Source organism: Macaca nemestrina, chromosome 4, assembly GCF_043159975.1.
Source record: "Macaca nemestrina isolate mMacNem1 chromosome 4, mMacNem.hap1, whole genome shotgun sequence".
Taxonomy (NCBI): domain Eukaryota; kingdom Metazoa; phylum Chordata; class Mammalia; order Primates; family Cercopithecidae; genus Macaca; species Macaca nemestrina.
The window spans coordinates 182,992,080-183,012,794 of record NC_092128.1 but is presented as its reverse complement, the minus strand read 5'-3'; the positions used below and the strand labels follow the sequence as shown (position 1 = coordinate 183,012,794).

Genomic DNA, 20,715 nt, shown 5'->3' with positions numbered 1-20,715 from the left:
TGTCACGTCTTTATTTCTAAATATCGTCACATCTTCCTTCCTGAGCTGAGGCCCCAGAAGCTGAACTGCAGCTCAAATCATTCATGCCAGTTAAAGAGTCTCTAGGGCACAGATTCATTTGCAGGTTGGAGCAGAGAGAGGGGTGCTGCCAGTCCTGCTGTTTTCACTAAAAGCAGGACTTTTTTAGAGGGAATGCATTACTTATTTATGGAAATGTCCCAAACTGGAACATCTGACTACAGCAATTTGGTTGCAACAAAGCTTTCCTTAGCCAGATCTGCTGAGGCTTGTGAAGCTGGCCTCAGGAGCCTCTGACAAGGGACCAGAACTCCTACCAGGTCCCACCATGATCTGGAAGAAAACGGTCCCAAGCCAGGAAGGGCCATGCCGTTGGTTCAGACTTCTGATGGTGAGTCGTCCGTCTTGTTTTTCTCTTTCATGGTGTAGATCGAGCAAGAAGCAGCATGGTCTCCACAGAAAGTGCCTCCTCCACTTACGAAGAACTGGCCAGGGCCTATGAACACGCCAAGATGGAAGAGCAACTGAGGCACGCCAAGTTCACCATCACAGAGTGCTTCATATCAGACACGTCATCCGAACAGTTGACGGCAGGGACAAATGAGTACACGGACAGTCTGACCTCCAGCACCCCTTCCGAATCGGGAATCTGCAGGTTCACTGCATCTCCCCCCAAACCTCAGGATGGAGGAAGAGTAATGAATATGGCAGTTCCAAAGGCACATCGGCCAGGTGAGCAAGACCACGTGGGGACCGTCGCTTAGGGAAGTGCACCTTCCTGGTTCTCCCTTATCTGCTATGAAAGCCCTTCTCAGTGTTCAGACCAAATGGGTGCTCTGTTTATTGATGGCTGCATAACAAACCATCCCAAAGTTCATTGGATTAAAACTACAGCAGTCACTTGTTTTATGAATCTGAAATGTGGGTGGGGTCTAGTGAGGGTGCCATGCTGCAGAGGCTCTCCTGGGGCTGGGCATCTACTTCCAAAGTGGCTCACTGGCCTGGCTGTGTTCTCCCTGTGCCGGCCTCTCCACAAGGTGCTTTAGCTTCCTCACAGCATGGTGGCTGGGTTCTAGCAGCAAATGGCCCAAGACACAGTCTGTGGAAATAGCCAGTTTCCTTAGGTTGGGCCTGGAAACACACAGCTATCATTTCTCTTGTATTCTATTAAGCAAGCAGTCACAGAGCCCAGGAAGCCCTGATTGCAGAGAAGGAGGCCCCCGACTGCTTGAGGGGAAGACTGTTAAACATGGGAAGGCTGAATTTTAAAACGGCCACACTGAGGGCTTCTGAAAGGGGAGAGGTGTTACTGTAGCCAGTGTTTGGGACTTGGCCTCACTGAATTACACAAGGTGATGGTAACTGGCTAACATTAGGTCAGCCAGTAGTTTGGTCTTCAACTTGAACACCTGTGAATCATCTGGGTTGTGAAAGAAAGCTGCACATTCTGGGGTCTGCAGGGCCTGGCGGATAATAGAATGCAGAGGCTAAGAACCGGGTCAGAGGAGTGATGGGGACATGGGCCATTTCAGAGTTCACTGCTGTCTAAAGGAAAAGACTCTAGCAGGACCCTGCCAACTGATCACAAGTGGAAATGGGGGCCTTAGTGTGGGCTTGTGTTTTAAGAGAAGCCAGAAATCTTGGTTTTCTGTGGAAATTCACAGCTTTTTTAGTGTTGGCTTGGATATTTGTAAACCATTGTACAGGGCAAATAAAACACATCTTCAGATGGAATCCAACGTATGGCAGCCAATTGTAGTTCTCATCTGAAGAACCACGTTTTCTTTTTCACCATGAAATAGCTGCCTGTAGACTTTCCTTCACAGACTTATCTAACCACTCTTATGGAATCCAGTTTTATTTCCCATTTTACCCATTTTCTACACCACTGTTCTGATTCCATTTCAAAAACGTATCTTCACTTTTGAATGACCGCAGTTCCCTTGGGTTTTATGGGATAAGGCCTAGCTGAAATGAGCTTTAGAGATGCATAAAAATATATAAAATAAGAATTGTTTATCCAGCAAATAATCTTCCATACCAGCTCAAGATTCTTGCCAGCATCCAATAAAGAATGATGGCTTCATTTATTTTCATTCTGTCTACCTCCTCAGGGGAAAAGACGAGCTGTTATTTGTGGGTGTTTTTATTTCAACTATTTTTTGTTTGTTTGTTTGTTGGCATTTATTTGCAAGGCAAATGGAGAAAAATACAGGATAAATGTCATGGCTTTCTGCAGCCGTTCAACCTGAATGTGAGGAGGACCAGAGAGAAGACCAATGAGCCTGTAGGCATATTGGATAGGTGTTCTCAGCTTCAGTTCCTGCATCTGTAAAATGGGAATGGCATTGGTGACTATGTACTGGGCTTCTGTTAGATGCACGTAGCATAACACAGGTGAAGAGGTCAGCAGAGGAGGCGCTCAGCCATATTAGCTGTTGTTTCTGGCGCTGTCTGGTGGCTGTGGTTGTTAGAATCCCCATGGTGACTCCAGTTGTACTGCTGGCCGCCTCTTCCTTCTTGCTTTTATTTTTCTCCAGTGACCACTGAAGTCCTAGCAGGCACCCACCTCAATTGTGTGTCACCCAGTTAAGTACTTTATGCTTCCACCTGAGATAGCATGCCATCGTTTTCCCTTTGTGTGTGATTTAGGGCACAGACTGAGCTTCTAGGTTAGAAGACTGTCCTATTTGTGCAGGCCTTTACATAATTAGAGGGTTGAAGCTTCTTTTTGATGACATGCTGTTCATATTGTTGGATTGTCTCTTAAAAATTTGACCTTTGCTCGTGACATTGTTGCCTGGATCCATTAGAGCAATGGAAGATCATAGCTAAGTTACTATTGTCTTAATATACTTTTCAGAGTAACATGATTTTATAAATACAGGTTTGAATAATCTCTTAAATCAATGCAAGTTCAAATGTCCACAAACTTTGTTTTATCTACCCTAGATGACTGCATTATTATTGAACATCTGATATGCTTTAGAAAATATTTCAGCCTTTGGAAGCCTTTCCATTGCTCCTTTATAATCCAACTAAATTCAACGTTGGGCACAAAATACAAGGTTCCTATTTACTTTTCGGCTAACTGGAGGCTGTGATACAATTAGCAGCTCCTTGAGTTGTGCTTTTAAATCACATTCTTTTCTTATGTGCCCTCTTCACGCTAAGTGATATCAGTCATATATCTGTTTCCGTTTATAGTCTTCCAAATCTCTTGATATATTTCTCCTCACCTTTAGAGCTTCTTTTTTGATGGTCCTTTTTGTTCTCTTTCCCTTTTTATTTTTTCTGTCTTCGGTACAAATAGTTATGATCCCCAAACTTTTAAATTCTCTGCAAATTGGGATCAAGTTACATGAATTTGAGCAGATTGTGGCTTCAGAAAAATAGGAAACATGTCTGAATTATCTTCATACTTCCTTCTCAAGGTCTAGCAGATACCTGATAGGCAAGTAGCTATCATGCAAGAAATATTTATAAATGGATTAATACTATTGAATATCCAATAGTATTAATTCATTTTTAAAACTATATATATATATATATATATGTATGTATATATATATGTAATATATATATATGTAAATATATATATGTATCTCCAGTGTGTGTGTGTATAATATACACATATATGGCACTGTGTCTGGTACATAGTAGGTGCTTCATAAACATTATTGTATGAATGAATATATTATGGTTGTGACAACAAAACCAATTGGTGAAAATGAAAATATTTCAATTACTGGAAATAGTCAAATACAAAAGGACATTTAAATCTACTCCAACTTTCAGCACCTTTAATCAAAGTAACTTATTTTCTGTTCTTGCCCTTAGCAAATAAAAAAGACATCTCTTCAACAGATAAAGGGGTGCTCTCCCATGAAGTGAGGATAGCTATCCACAAAGGAGGCAGCATTATCTAGCTATAATTTTACTGATACCTGAATTTTGAATTTGCCTGTACAATTACAAGTCCTAAAAATGCAGCAAATTATTGTCTTCTTCCATAAAGGATGACTATTCCCATCTCTACAAACAGAAAACAAAATTCTATTCCTCTGAGAAATAGCTGCAAAGTTTAACATCTTTTTTCCTCTGGGTCAAGGTGGCTTCCAATTCTTTGATTACAGTACCCATTCTTGGTTTCAGGTAGCATTTTGAGCCTGTTGCAAACATTCTTGGATTACTGTTGCTGCTTCTTTATTCATGATGTTTATCCTGTGCCATCAAGAGAAGCCATTGCATGAAGCTACTTAATTCAATTTCAAGCTTCAGACGTGCACCCTACCACAGCCTGCCCCACTAGCGGTAGGGAAAGCATCAACCCCTTGGGATCTCTGTGCTCATGCCCTCTGGGCCCCAGACACAACATTATGAGTTTCAGCCCCTTCCTTGGGGAATGCATTTGAGTTTTGTTTTGTTTAGTGGGAAAGGGCCACTGCCTGGTGCCAACTTGTTAATTCACTGAATGACAGTAATTCGAAACAATTACTGGATTTTAAATTTAGGATCCATTCATCTTGCATCACTCTCTCCTGAGGGTGTGAGGGTGGAGAGTAAGAGGCGGGGCCCAAGGCATGCATTGAGGCCAGGAGCTCCTGGAGGAGCCCTTACCTGAAGAAAGAGCCTACCTCTGCACAGGTCAGCACTATTCTGACCAAGGCTGGCCACCTTATTCTCAGTTGTCATTTTGACCATGCTGTTTTCCCTCTCTGAAGTCTGTGTATCTCTCTTGTTGGCTCTTAAATCAAAACAAGATACCAGCAATCCAATCTTCAGAGCTAAATAACCCCCACTCCCAGCTTCACTTACCTACATCTCCCTCACTGCCTGAGGACTTGGCTCAGGCAGCTGGGGTGCCAGGCCTCGGCACCGGCATCTTCCTCCTGTTTTGCACATCACTAAAACTCAATTTTGAAACGTTTATCATAAATATTATAGTAAAGGTCTCCTTTCAAATGAAAATCTCTTTGATGCCTACACGTGTGTGCATGGGCACACACAGGCATGCACACATACACATTCACACACAAGCACAGATGCGTAGGTACTTGTGCACACATATGCACATATGCATGGACACACATATATGTTCACACACATGCACATGTATGTGGGCACATAAGCACATGCTCCTATGCATGGATACACACAGACGCACACACATTCTCACTGCACTGCTCTGGGTTTTCTAGAGGAAGGCTTGCTCCCTCCCTCTCAGCCTCCCTGCTTCCCTGTGTTTCTTTGCCATGCATGTGTTGAGTGGACACTAAATGACTGGTCCTGTTTTGGGAACTGAGGATGCAGTGATAGACAAGACCCACAGAGATCCACATTGAAGACACTTCTGTTCCTGGAAGGGAGACAGACACTGATCAAGTAAACAAATAGTATCGTTCCCGACCATGGTGAGTGCTGGGCAAAGACGCAAATCCAGGAAGGGGATAAAACGTGGGAGAGGAGTATTTTGGAAAGAATGGCCCAGAAAGGCCTCTGAGGCAATGAGATGTAAATGATGGGATGGAAAGAGCCCTGCAAAGATCCTTCTGGTGGTCCAGAGAGCTGAGCAAAGATAAAGGCCAGGAGAAAGGAATGAGCTTGGTGTACACAACAGGGATCAAGAGTTCCCTCTGAACTGCCAAACATACATGACCTTTCAAACACTCCCGTAGAATTTTAGGTTAAAAGAACCCTGGGGCCATCCAACAAAGCCTCCACATACTGCTGTTCACGCCCACTCTATGTCGACCTAAATATTGGCATGTGCTAATCCTGATTTCTGCTGGAAAACCAGGTCTCTCTGAGGAGTATTTGCAATTTTAGCTTCTTAAGGGCTCTTGTAGAATTTCAGTGTCTTCTTAATAGCTCCCCCTCAGACTCAGAAGGTAACAGTAGCACCTGCTCTGAGGGGTTCCCAAGCTTAGAACTCTAAGCCCATTGCCTGAAATAAAAGCGTAGCACATATGTCCATTGGGTCTTTTGCAGCCACCACTCCGCACCCAGCCTCCTGCCACTGTGTTCAAGAGGCCGTCCCCTGTACCTCTGACCTTGTCCAGTGGTCTGGCTGGTTCACTGTATTTGCTGCGGGTGCTGGGCTGGTGTCTGTGTCCTCTTGTTCCAGAATATGCATTCCCTGTGTTCTGATTGCCTTTTCTCTGACTTCTGAGCCCCTTAAAAGCCTCACTGTTTTTCTTGGGTAGCTTATTGGGGTTCAGTTCTAATCCTGGGCTGCGCCAGTTCCTCGAGAGGTGGAAAGTGATGGGGGAGGAGTGTACCTGAGAGAACAGTGATGTGGGGGTAGAGGCCTCGTTGTCCCTGCTGAGTGACCAGAAGGAAGCTCCCAGATTCCAGCGCTGCAGACAACAAGAGAGAAGGCTGCCCAGGCTAACTGAACATTCATGGCATCTCAGACCCAGTTAAAACACAAATATGCGACACTCGTGTATTGGACACCTACTGATTGAATATCTCCTGAGTAAAAAGACACTGGGTATTACCCTAAGGCATAAAAGGGTTAATATCTTAAATTAACACGCCTCACAGTCTCATTCATTTATCAGAATAGTGTGTATCAAAGACTGCAGGCAATGGGTTCTGAAGACATGAGACAGGCAAATCTTGAGAAGGTCAAAAAGTAATACAGAGCCCAGCTCATAGAAGATGGTCAGTCGCCACCTATACACACGCACACACACATACACACACACAAACACACACAGCCCAGTGAGGCCTCATGAGAAGCTAAAGCCCCATGAAGGCCCAGGGGCATACAGAAAGGTAAGAAGAAGACAGCAAAGACCATCGTTTTCCAGTGTGGCCGCCTGTACACTCTGCTGGCACCAAGGCCTAAGGCATCCTGTATCCCAAACCAGAAAGGGGAAACAAGCCATCAACTCCAGTAAGAGTCAACCTTCTCCTGTTTAACCTCCTTCCATGGCTTCCTGCTGCTCTCATGGCGTCTGAGGGGTCAGCCATGTCTTCCTCGTCTTGACCCCTGGTCTCTAGCCTCCAACCTTGACCCCTGGTCTCCAGCATCCAACCTTGACCCCTGGTCTCCAGCCTCCATCCTTGACCCCTGGTCTCCAGCCTTCAACCTTGACTCCTGGTCTCCAGCCTCCAACCTTGACCCCTGGTCTCCAGTCTTCAACCTTGACCCCTATTCTCCAGCCTTCAACTTTCTGGCCTCCTACAACTCCACAAATACACATTCACTCTGTCTGGAATTCTCTCATTTCCAGCTAACTCAGCTCCTTCTGTGGGATGATTGAAGATGCACATTGTTGTAGAGACAGCTCTGTCAGCTTCATGGCAGAACAAGGGCAAGTTCCCAGCCGGGGTTCTGCGTCAGGTGGTCCCCAATGTGTGGTTCCTCCTGGCTCTCATGTGGGAACTGTATCCATCTTTGGATCTCATGAATCGTTCCACAGTGGGTGCTCCAAAACCGTTGCTAAGTTCTGCGCTTGCCTAAAGGACAGGGAAGATTTTCCAATCCCACTTTTATTCAGAACTACTTTATTTGAGAACAATCATGAGCCTCAACAAAGTCAAAGCCCTACTTTTATACCTCAGTGTAGCTTTTAAAGTTCACGAGCAAGCAGAAGGATCACAATATCGATGAGCTCTTAAAAAATGCATGAGGGCCCCCTGAGTACAAGCCAAGAATTGTAATCAAATCCCTGTACATGGGCCTCTGATATCAGTCTCACATTATTTATTTAGGGTTTTTCCTGGTTGCCATTTGGGAGTGAAGATTCATTTACCAAGAGAGATTATTTTACTAGTTTTCATTACCATGCTGCAGCATTAATATTAAATTCAAAAAGCGTTAGATCTCTTCTGCCTCTGGTACGGGTGGACTCTATGCTCCCCTTTGGGAACCAGCTCTTTGACACTGTAGTGTTGTTGCAAGTCTGGTCTCTGTGTTTTTTATTGAAATTGCTCGAACTCAAGGAAATCATCCTTTGCTTCTTTCTTTTGCATCAATATCCAGCTCTATCCAGGCAGACCTCAAACCTTGTTAGAAATTGATGAAAGTTCCTTTTTATGTGTCCCCAGAGGAGATTGAAGCCCCAAAAACTGTGATTCACCTTCATTCCCACAAATTTGGGAAAGCATCTGCATGTTCACAGCCTCCAACTTACAAAGCGTTGCAGAGGAGGAGGAAGAAGGCTACCGCAAAGTGCCTTGGAATATCTGGCCCCCAGAAATGCATTTCATTTGTTCCACCCTTATCCATACATTCCCGGTACAGATGTATATAACCAGTTTTCAGAGGTGAGATAGCTCAGAGCACAAGAAGGGCTCTTTTAGGCTTCAAGATGCCTTTAGAAACTAGTGTGCCTCATTCATTTGACTAAAGGCGAGAGCACTGAGGCTCAAAAGGGTCACAAAACTACCTGGAGGCAGAAACAGAGGCAGAGACAGTATTTCAACACCAAGCCCTGCAGTCTGTAACTACTGTTCTTTCCACTGGAGTCAGCTCCCACCTCAGCGGGTGCCACTGGAGAAAGACCTGGGGATTTTGCCTTCTGATTACAGTTCCATTGGACCATCTCTTATTTTCTTCCATGAAGAACTGAGGTCGTCACTCCTTGTGGACTAGTATTCTGAGGCTGAGGGGTACAACTGCTTATCCTGGTTGAATTCAATGCTTTATAAGTAGAATTAAAGTGAAATAAGGAACACTTGGCATTATGAATTCTCATCATCTAAAGCAGAGTTTCTCAACAGCAGCACCGTTAGTATTTGAAGCCAGATCATTCTTCGTGGCAGGGGCCGTCCTGAGCATTGTAGGATGTTGAGCAGCACCCCTGGCCTCTGACCAATAGGTACCAATAGTGGCACCCTCCCCTGTGTTGTGGCAACCAAAATGTCTCCAGACTTTGCCACATGTCCCCTGGGAACAAAACCGCCCTCAGTGGAGAGCCTCTGATCTAGTGTTCAGATATTTTCCCCTAGTGTGGTGCCTGCAAGATGGCAAGAGCCATTGTTTGATGATAGATTAATGGAATGCACATCCATTATAGATTTTGTGAATCACTTCATTCTTGTTGTTTCAGTATTGATTTTGCCATCCTTCTTCCAAGAACTGAAATACACTCAAACTTTGCGTGTGTCCGAATAGATTGAGAAAGTTCAGGAAGTTTTGCTTTCCTGGGTTTCAACTAAAAGGAGGCAGCTTTAGTTCAGCAGTTTTCACGCAGTCAGGCCAACCATGGCTCTAGTGCACCATGAGTGCACTAGAGTGGAGGGGGACAAGCTCTGAGTGTGTATCTGATAATAGATGTGGGGCCTGAAATCTGTACATTTCAGAACCAAAGGCAACGTGGTGCTTGTGATACCTGTATGCAGAGTGGTTAGGGAAGGAAGGAGAAATCAATGCTGACTTATTTAATCAGGACTTTTGGAGACGTTAATGGCACTGAAGGTCCCCAGAGGGCAGCAACAGAAGGATGAGAAATGAAGCATGATGTCAAATAATAAAGCATTATGCTGCAATAATTGGTAAAGCGTCTCATCCTCAAGGCTGAAGTCAAAGCAGCTGCCTGGGCTCCCTCCAGAAAGGCAGTGATGGGTGCAGCCTGTGATCTGCACTGGGTTTTGGTGAGGCTGATGAGGAGAGAATGAGAAATGGGTGCCCCAGTGATGGATGGGCCAGTGGTCATTGTATGGTACACACATCTTTAAAGCTCCACAAGGGCTGTTAATTGTGGGTAATACACATTTATTCTCATAGCGCCCACCTTTCTGGTGCCCTCTTCCCCCACTACTCCTTACCACTGTCCCAGTTGGTTACCATGTTCCCTTTTTCCCTTCTCTATTTGTGACTCTGCCCTTAATTTTTATCTGTCTATGGATCTGTGTAGCTACATTTCTTTCTTTCTGCCTCCCTCTGTGTGTGTGTTTCCCTCTCTCTGATCCCTCTCTCTCTCTCTCTCTGTCTCTTCCCCCTCTCTCTCATCCCCCTCTCTCTCATCCATCCTCCCTCACACTCACCCAACCTCATTCATCTCAGCCTCCCCTGACCCTGATATATTCCTGCATCTCAGTCCCTCAGTTTCCCAGAGCCCTTCTCTGTGCTGGGCCTTCTCCACCTGCTTCATCCCTCACCCTCAGTTAGAGTCTGACAGGAAGGGTATTGGCCTCAAGGCAGAGCACAGTGGGTTTGTGGTGTGCAAATCCACCACTACAGCCCAAAGAAGTCAGCAGGGGGGACCCTGTCCCAAAGGCCCAGGCAGGACTCTGTTAGCCTTTGTATTCATGCTGGGGTTAGGCAGGAGACACTAACTGGGTTTAGCTCACTGGGAAGGGGAAGGAACCGGCAGTGTGGGCAGGTAGGTGAGCAGCGGAGAAGGAGGGCATGGAAGTGAGTTCAAGCTCAGTCCCTCCTGCTGTCAGACCATGAGCTGGGTCCTCCTGCCAGTGCTAGTCCTTTCCTTCTCCATGCCTCCACTTCCCCTTTCAGTATGCTGCTCTTCCAGTTGGATTTTCCCTCCCATATCTCTCTCCTCTCTATCTCTCTCTGTCTCTCTGTCTCTCTCTCTCTCTCACACACACACACACACACACACGCACCACACTTTTCTTGATGTTTATGCCCTGCTTGCTGTCTTTTTGCACTCAGCCATCTCTTTGTTCCTCCCCTGCTTCATGCTTTTACCCCTTTTCTATGCCTTTGATTTCATGGATGAAAGTTTTAGTACAAGGGAAACAAAAAAAGGAAAAGAAGGAAGGAAGTAAGTTAGTTTTCATGTTACCTGAGACTGGATAATTTATAAAGAAAAAGAGATTTAATGGACTCACAGTTCCATGTGGCTGGGGAAGCCTCACAATCATGGTGGAAGGTGAAAGGCACATCTTACATAGAGGCAGCAAGAGAGAAATGAGAGCCAAGTGAAAGGGAAAACCCCTTATAAGCCATCAGACCTTATGAGACTCATTCAGTACCATGAGAACAGTATGAGGGAAACCACTGCCGTGATTCAATTACTTCCCACTGGGTCCCTCCTGCAACACATGGGAATTATGGGAGCTACAATTCAAGAAGAGATTGGGGTGGAGACACGGCCAAACCATAGTAGAAGGAAAATAAAGGAAAGAGTGGAGAGAATGAGAGAAAGAGAGAAAGAAAAAGGAAGGGAAAGAAGGAGGGAGAAGGAGAAGGGGGAAATGTGGAGAAAGGTAGAGGGAAGCAAAGCAGAGGAAGTGACGCCATAGAGTTTGGAAATCATTACCAGGAATATAAGTGAATTTTGTCATAGCTGGGTTTACTGAAACAAGTACTAAGACCGGGCATTTGCCTTTGCCAGTGTTTATGGCAATGATAGATTTACACACAGAGACGCCGAGGGCATTTGCACCCAGTGGAGGTGAGTACCCATGGCATGGTGACCCAATATGGTGACCTTGGAGTTCAAAGCACAAAAGATCCTCAGACTTCTCCTGGATCCCTGCTACTTTTCACTGCATAGGAGAACTGGAGAGGGTCCTGACTGATAAGCTATGGGGCAAGTGAGCTGGGGAGTGCCAAACACACCCATGAAGGCCCTGCTCTCTGTGGAAACAGATTTCTTAATCCATGGAAGGTGTTCACATGCATTATCTAATTTACTCTTCACCACAGCCTTCTATGCTAGATTCTGCTATTACTCCCATTTTATGGATGAGGAAACTGAGCTCAGATCTAGAACTGTCAGATAAATGCAGGCAATGTTATCCTGGCCTCTACTCCTCATCACCACAATTAAAGCCAAGGGCTAGTTTCTCCCATGTGACACAGGCGGATGGCAGGGTGCTGGGGGTGGGGGATGCTGTGCCAATGTCCCCATGGTCAACACAGTCTCACATATCACGTGTCTCTTTCTGGATCAATAACTGTGTGAGTTGTCTTGGTATGTGTAGGCATCTGAAGCACATGGGATGACTATTAGAGAGTCCACATCCTCAGAGGCTTTGTTGATGAGCACATGGGCTGGGGTTTTAATGGACATAAGTGCCTATAATAACAGAGCTTACCGCTGACTACTCTGGTGCTCTCTTCTCTGTAAGTGCATGAATTATTGAGAGAACTCATTTGCAGCATGCACACAGTTGAAAGGGCTGCTGTGGGTGCTAATCAGAAAATACACATTTTTGAAGGGAGCTAATTAGAGAATCGCACAACTTTACATAGAGTTTTACCTGAAAGACTGGATCAATCAGAGATATTGGATATTCAGAGATACTTATCAGACCTGCAGTAAACAAACACATGTAGGCATTGCATGTAAGCACTGAGCTGTTTCCATTATGAAGGATTTTTACTTCTCACCTGTCCATTTCAGCGACTGGAGCCCTCTTGATCACTACATCTGAAGTGGGAGCCCCTGCAGGCAGGATGCAGATATTATGAGTCCTATCTTTTGATTTCAAACACGTTTCTTCCTTCCAATCTAAGACCCGAATGTTCTGCAGTCCAGCGGGGACCACGATGCTATTACTTTGTAGGGGTTTAATAAGCCCTGTGCATTCAGTGGGGAGTCACTAGAATAGAGATTTATCCCCAAATCTGTTGCAACACATTACAAATATGTCAAGTGTTCGTGATTGAGTCGGGTCTCAGAAACAGCATGAGGCATTCTTGACCTATATTTTTAAAGAACCCTGGAGGTAAATGTCTGTTGCATTTCCTCAAATATACAAACAACATGAGAAAAATAATATTTAATAAAAATAATTAAAAATAAATAAATAAGAAAATTAACAATTTGTTTATAAGATTCTTAGGAATAAAGACATCACCTTCTGGAGATTGATTATATAAAACTACAAATTGCAAGATTGGTCAATTAAGATGTATTGATTCACATACAAAAGGATGTTCTCATTTCAAAAGAATTATTCAATTTATTTCTTAATGACAACTCTGTTAATGTTTTCATCACTTTTTTTTTTGCAAATAATTAACACCTAGTTAGAGAAGACTGAAGAATAGCTACCATAAAGGAACATAAGTAATTTTCAATGCCATGAAGTTTCATAAAGTTTTAAAAAATCAAATTATTTCATCTTTCAGGAACAAAGCTATTCTAGATGGCAAGATATTCCTGAACCCTCCTCATTAGTGTCTATAATGGGTAGGCCTCATGCCATTATATTTTTATAAGCCAGAGTTCAGATGCATCAAGTTACCAAAACCCTTTTTACAAGAATGCCAAATTATGTAATTTCTTCCTATAAGAATGTTATGGACCAGGTGCGGTGGCTCGCGCCTGTAATCCCAGCACTTTAGGAGGCTGAGGTGGGCGGATCACCTGAGGTCAGGAATATGAGACCAGCCTGACCAACATGGAGAAACCCCGTCTCTACTAAAAATACAAAAATTAGCCAGGTGTGGTGGTGCATGCCTGTAATCCCAGCTACTTGGGAGGCTGAGGGGGACGAATCGCTTGAACCGGGAGGTGGGAGGTGGAGGTTGCAGTGAACCAAGATCGCGCCATTGCACCCCAGCCTGGGCAACAAGAGCAAAACTCCATCTAAAAAAAAAAAAGAATGTTATGGCACATTTATTGTCTAGGTATTTATTACTGAGCTTCCCTTGGATCCAGTTGACAGTAGGAAGCCAACATTGAATTAGAATTGCCTTTAATTTCAGCGAGCCCAATCCAGTGTCGCCAGGTCATTTAGTGAATTACATGCTGCCATTCCCAATGAAATCATATAATTACTCATCATCACTTAATAGAATAAAGACATCCTGAAAAAGCTAAATGGAATTTTGAATCATACATACCAAGGGGTGCAACAATGTAATAATACAAGGACAAAGAAATCATTTGGTGGATTTCCCAAAAATAAGGTCATTACTCCTATTGTTGGGGGTAAAAGGTTTTCAGGAAGGGTAATAACATTTTGAAAATTTGTATGCTCATTTACATTGTATAAAATGCATTTTTACGGCTTGACTTGGCCATATTTATTTTTAGTTCTCTTATACTCTTTTTTTTTTTTTTTGAAATGGAGTTTCATCCTTGTTGCCCACGCTAGAGTGCAGTGGTGCAGCAACCTCTGATGCCCGGGTTCAAACGATTCTCCTGCCTCAGCCTTCTGAGTAGCTGGGATTACAGGCATGTACCACCACGTCCAGCTGATTTTTCTATTTTTAGTAGAGACAGGGTTTCACCATGTTGGCCTGGCTGGTCTCGAACACCTGACCTCAGGTGATCCATTGCCTCGGCCTCCCAAAGTGCTGAGATTACAGGCCAGTTCCCTTATACTCTTGAATAGTCCTTTCCTTCTGTTATGCTGGTTATTCTTTTTCTGTGGGTAAACTTGAAGTGTTTCCTAAGGTTCAGGCTTTAAGCACTATCTAAACACACATCACTTCCGTTGCCCCGCTAGCAGGGCAGCTGGCTAATGACAGCCCTCGCTTGGCTCAGGTGGTCTCAGATCCCCTCAGCCTGCACCTACAGGGCCTACAGGCCCAAAGGGGCTGGATGAGGAAGGCTCAATTAACTATTGTTAGCATACAGTAACCTAAGGAAAGCAGGGAATATTTTGAAGCAAAAGAAACGAGAATATTCAGTTACTTTAGATTCAGAAAATGAGCAATGAGTCATTCTAGTGCTACGTTTCTACGATAAAAATACCTACTAGATACCTTGTCTTGAATGTCCCCAGCTGCATCAAACTCAGCAGGTCTGAAACTAAACCCTTCATCTTTTGTCATCAAAGTACAATCTTTCCCCTATACACCCTTTCACAGTTAGTGGTTTCACTGTCCACAGAGTTTCCTGAGCTTAGAGCCTGGGAAGGAGTCGCCCCTAACCCCTTCCCCTCTCTCACCACTCCCACTTGTCATTGACTCTGAAGCCGCCTTCCTTGGGCCCCCTTTGTATCACAATTTAATTCCCTCTCTCACATCCCACAGTTTCTCCTGAGCTCAGACCATTATCATCTCTCTCTCCCTGCACATCCTTTTCCCTGGGCCCTCGCTCCAGGACCACATACCACCAGCCCATTCTCTAGCCAGAGTTTTGCACCTGGTATGACATGAGTTATAGGTGTGCCAAGACGGTGAGTCCTTCAGACCTCAAGGTGGCCAGAAGCAACTCCTTGGGCTCATCCCAGTGTTGCTGCACAAATACCCCTTGTCTGCCTATACCTCAAAAAGATAAAAGTGGAAAGCACTGGGCTGGAGAATGCACACTGCCTATACCAAAACAGCAGAAACTCAGACGCAGCGTCAGTCCAGCTCAAGCCAGGCAGTGTTGGTGGCAAAGTGGACTTGGTGGCTGGGCCCTAATTGTGCTCATGCATTGCAAGGGGGTGATGGGATGTTTTAAAGCCTTGAAACAGGGCCCTGAAGATGGGAATGAGAAGGAGTCAAGGCCAGGTGGCTAATGTCTGTAATCCCAGTGCTTTGAGAAGTTGAGGCAGGAGCATTGCTTGCGGCCAAGAGTTTGAGACCAGCCTAGGCAACTAAGAAAGACCTTGTGTCTCCAAAATATTTTAAAAATAATAATAATTATCCAGGCATGGCGATGTGTACCTGTAGCCCTAGCTATTCTGGAGGCTGAGGTGGAAGGGTTGCTTGAGCCCAGCAGTTTGAGGTTGCAGTGAGCCATGAATGCACCACTGCACTCCAGTCTGGGCAACAGAGCAAGACTTTATCTCTTGTTTTTTTAAAAAAAAAAATAAGGAGTCAAGAGATATTTTGCCAGTAGAATTAACCTGGAGAGAAAGGTGTCAGTGTCGCCTCTGAGGTTTCAAGGATGGAAGGATGGTGATAATGTTACACAAGATGGAGCACACGGGAGAAGAGCAGCATTTGGGATTGGGAGGGGATGGAGTTGGCCTTCATTAACTGAATTGGTAGACTGTGTTATTCAGAATTCCAGATGGACACTCATGTGGAAATGCCTAGCAAAGCACCTGAAAGTCACATTTAGGGCTCAGGAGAAAGAGCAAAATGGAAAAGATAGATGGGAAAGCTATTTATAAAGAGAAGAGGAAAGCAGCCAAGCCTTTCGAGAGAGGGCTGAGAGCAGGCCACTGGGAATACTCTGTAACATTTAGAGGAAAGACAGAGAAAAGGATCCAGTCAAGGAAAGTGAGAAGGGATGGCCAGAGATGTAGGCAGAGATCTGGAAGACCACAGTGCCCTGGCAGCTGAGGCGGCCAACAATAAAAATATCAACAGCATCAATTGCTATAGTAATGCAGGTAGGAAGAGGACCAAGAGGAAACCAGAGAATTTGGCAATGAGAGGTCAGAGTTGACCTTTCAGTAGTTGGTGGTGAAAGAAGCTGTGGCAGTTCAGGTTTTCTGAGAAGCACCTATGAAGACAGATTAGACAGGCAAGGAATTTATTGGGGAAATTCTTGTGAAGAACGAAGCAAGAGGAAGCAGGAGGTGGCAAGGAGAGTCCAGGGACCATAACAGAGGTCTGACACCTGTGAGAGGAGAAGGGGAAGGAGGGATTGGCTGGAGGCACCTCAGGCTGCAGTGCACCTCTGAGAAGGCTGCAGTGAGGCTGATGGGGCATCCCTGAGCAAAGGATGCCTGTTAGGGAGATCCCGCACTGGGCGGGGATGGCCATGAGGAAAGCCCTGTCATGCTTGTCACTGGCTTGCAGCATCCCAGAGAACTGGTACCTCCCTGCCTGCAGCAGATGCTCTTGGTTTTTTTGTTTTGGTTTGGGGTTTTTTTGTTTGGTTTGTTTTTGTTTTGTTTTGTTTTTGAGTCTTGCTCTGTCACCCAGGCTGGAGTGCAGTGGCATACTCTTGGCTCACTGCAACCTCCTCATCCTGGGTTCAAGCAATTCTCCTGCCTCAGCCTCCCCGGTAGCTGGAACTACAGGCGCCCACCACCATGCCTGGCTAGTTTTTGTGTTTTTTAGTAGAGACGGGGTTTCGCCGCATTGGCCTGGCTGGTCTTGAACTCCTGACCTCAGGTCATCCTCCCGCCACAGCCTCCCAAAGTTCTGGGATTACAGGCATGAGCCACCATGCCCAGCCAGCAGATGCTCTTGAAGGAGACCTGAGGTTATGTTTACATGGCACCACAGAAGCCAGAGTGACCTTGAGCAGGAAGTAGAAATGCTAGAACTCTGGTCTAAGCTGCTGTCATCTCTATACACAGCATGGCTGAAACAGAAGAGCCACGCAGAGGTTAGCAGGTAGGCAGGGCCTGGTAAGGAGGCCATAAGCTGTGGCACTTTCACCCAAAGCCATCATAAAGACCCATAATGAAGTGGCTGGCCAAGGTCACAAGGTTTCATAGAATTGCCAAGACGAGAGCCAGCTGTCCATCATTCTTCCCTTGACATCCCTGGTCTCTCCTTCAACCCTGTGCTCTGCCCGCACTTCCAATCACATGCGGGATTTGGTCTATCACCGTTTGTAATCAGTGGATGCTGTTGCCTTTGATGTATGTTTTTCTTTCAACGATGGTGTTTTGAAGGATCCTGTTACCTCCATTCCTCCATTTCTGTACAAGTAAGTTAATACAAGTAAGTACTGTCGGAAAATGAGCTCCTCCCGTGCCCAGCGAAGAGGTAGGAGGACGATTCCACCTGTCTTTGTGGTGAGCGCTGATGGAGGATCTTGAGAAAAGCACCTGTGTGCAGCGCCATTCTTGTCTCTAAAACCCGCGTGGCCACCCACATGCACACAGGGGATTCTGCCGGTGTTTACCAAATGAAGACACCAACTAACTACCCTGTCTTTCCTTCTAGGTGACCTCATACATTTGCCTCCATACCTTAGAATGGACTTTTTGTTAAACCGAGGTGGTCCAGGCACCAGCAGGGACCTGAGCTTAGGACAAGCATGCTTGGAACCTCAGAAAAGCCGGACCCTGAAGCGCCCCACGGTCCTGGAGCCCATCCCGATGGAAGCCGCCTCCTCCGCCTCCTCCACGAGAGAAGGACAGTCGTGGCAGCCGGGGGCCGTGGCCACATTACCTCAGCGGGAGGGGGCAGAGCTGGGACAGGCAGCTAAAATGAGCAGCTCCCAAGAATCACTGCTCGACTCCCGGGGCCATTTGAAAGGCAACAATCCCTACGCAAAATCTTACACCCTGGTATAACAGACAGCATGACTGGACAGCGGTTGTAAATACAATTCAAACAATTCAATCAAAGCTACCTTTTTTTTACGGAATTCCAATATTTATAATTAAAGAAAATTGCCAAAATATATTAAAAAAAAAAAAGAGAGAGAGAAAATACTGAAACCACAGACAGTGCAAAGACTCTCCTGCTTTTCTTCTGTCTGAGTGTGAGCTCCATCCGCCTGGGCATCTGATTTTTTGGGAAAGAAGTCCAGTTTTATGATCTTCACAGGCTATTGCATTTTTACTGATTTTCTACAAAAGTGCATGGGGGGATTAATTAAACCTTCTGACTGGAAGTTCTATCACACAAGAGGCAAGAAAGAAAACAGGGTGGGGGGGAAATTAGCCTATTTGTGATTTTAAAAGGAACACCGATTTGCGGGCAGGGGAAAACTTCAGTCACGTTTGCACACCTTTCTTTCCCATTAGAAACCGGGTTCTCAATTTGGTCTTCTTTTGTTAATTAGGATGAGTGCCGTCAGTGAAGGGGTGGGGGGGAATCAATTTGATTTTCTTTTTTGTTTCTTTTTTAATTTAATGAGACACTCTTTGCATTTTGTCTAAGCGAAATAAAAAAGAAAAGGTTGTCTGCCTTTATTTCCATGTCTGCTTCTCTCGTCTTCTACCAATGGCCTGGTCCTCCTTCCCATTGGTACTTCTGTTTGGAAACACCAGGCCTGAACCCAGAGCTCAATTTAATAAACCAGAGTCCATAGTAACACCCTGAACTCCTCAGGAATCTCCAGGAAGCACAAAGAAGGTGCAGCTCCTGCTCTCAAGCTGGAGAGGACAAAATGCAGGCTGGTCTCCACCGAAACCAGAGCCCAGCCCAAGTATTCAAAGCCCCTCGCAAGGCTCTGTCCCTTGCCTGCCCATGGCCAGGGTTCAACTGACTGTGACCTATGGGCCAAATCCAGCCTCCTGCTGTTTTTTTAAATAAAGTTTTATTGAAACAAGACCACATACACTATTTGCTATTGTCTATGGCTGCTTTCATGGCACAATGGTAGAGCTGAATAGTTGTAACAGAGATGGTATAGCCTATGAAACCTAAAATATTTATTACCTGGCCCATTACAGGAAACATTTGCCAACCCCTTGTTCTGGAGTCTGAAATGTAGCCCCAGCCTGGGCACGATCATGCATCCTACCCTGCATGACTTTTCCTATCTCCACTATGCCTGGTATCCAAATTTGTGATAGACCATCTTAATAAACATTGCCTCAATCCTCTGTAACCAGAGGAAAGTGATGTTCCTCTAAAATCTAAGTTTTTAGTTTCCCTTCCCCCAGTTTATCTCCCATGTGGCTCATCCTAAGAGAGAATTTACTCATAAATAGTTGGAACTGCATTCTCTATCCCGCATCTCTCACACGGTTTGCTTTTGAAAGAGGATGTAATCCTCCCCTGGCTGCAACACTCCATTCCAGGCTCACTTCCATAGAAGTGAAAGATAACCAGGTCTTCATGTCAGAGATTTGGCATTAACCAGAAAACATGATCAAACGTCCGTGGCTGCTCAGTCTCCCAGGCCGAAGATTCTCTACAGGCTTCCATTAAGGCCACCAACATAGACTGGTGCCAGTTATTACCATCTTGGGAACGCATTCAGAAATGTCTTTCCTTCCCTCCCTCCCTCCTTTCCCATCCTTTCTTCCTTCTATTTATTTTCCAGGCAGGCCCATCTGCCTGCTTAGATTCAGTGACACAGAATGTGTCCAGGACCACCTGCTGGTGCTAGTGTTAGATGACTCCATGAATGTGAGGTGTGCATCCATGGTTTCAGAATCTAATCCGTGTTGACATGTACTGTTTGCATATTCTCAGACTGGTTTTTTTATGCAAAAGAAATGAAATGCTACTTTCTGGGCAAAAAAAATGAAAGTCTATCTTTCATCAACCTAAAACTTCTATATCCCCCAAACATAGAAGTTCACCTTTTTAACATTTTTCTCTCAACCTGTACAAAAATAAAAAAAAAAAATTCTACATTATATTTGCCTCTAGAATTGATTGCTTTCAAGACTCCTGCCTTAAAAAGTACTCATTAAAACCAGTTCAACACACAAACAATTGTCTCAAAAGATCACCTCCTTCCAGTTCAGATAGGGGTCTATGATTATTGTCTTCCAGGGGCTGCAGATTAAAGGGTAGTGTATACTAAAATGACTGTTATTGACAGTAATAATAATAGATTTTCCTCTGGACCTCTACTTGTCTGATTTGTTTTGTGGAAGTCATCCTATTAGCCCAAGTCTGCACACAGATTATTCTGTGTTGGAATGGTGAAACTCAAATAAATTCTGTATCCTCTGGTCAATATCTGTAGGGTACATGGGCAATAGCTATTAGGTCAGTGGACTGGGTTTCCTCCTCAGCATCCATCTGGCTGACAGCCTGAAAAATGCCCACTCTCCTGGACTAAGCAAGGCCTTCTCTTAATATGTAGCCAGTAAGCCACTGGCTACATATTCACATCTGCGTGATGACTGCTGTCTTGCATCCATGTCCACCGTGTCTACCCGTGAAGAGAAGAAGGGGAACAGTTGAGATGGCAAAAGATGGAACAGTGCCATGACATGAAGCTGGTCACC

General features: G+C 44.9%; 1 protein-coding gene across 4 annotated transcripts in view; it reads left to right on the top strand.

The window, feature by feature from the left end:
• Nucleotides 1-18,717, top strand: part of LOC105472931 (DS cell adhesion molecule) — an 818,273-nt gene extending 799,556 nt beyond the window's left edge. For all 4 annotated transcript variants that reach the window (XM_071095740.1, XM_071095738.1, XM_071095737.1 and 1 more), the window contains exons 32-33: nucleotides 448-750; nucleotides 17,741-18,717. In XM_071095740.1, coding sequence (XP_070951841.1) covers nucleotides 448-750; nucleotides 17,741-18,093 — 656 coding nt within the window. In that variant the 3' untranslated portion in view covers nucleotides 18,094-18,717. The remainder of the gene's footprint in view (nucleotides 1-447; nucleotides 751-17,740) is intronic.
• Nucleotides 18,718-20,715: the final 1,998 nt, after the last annotated feature.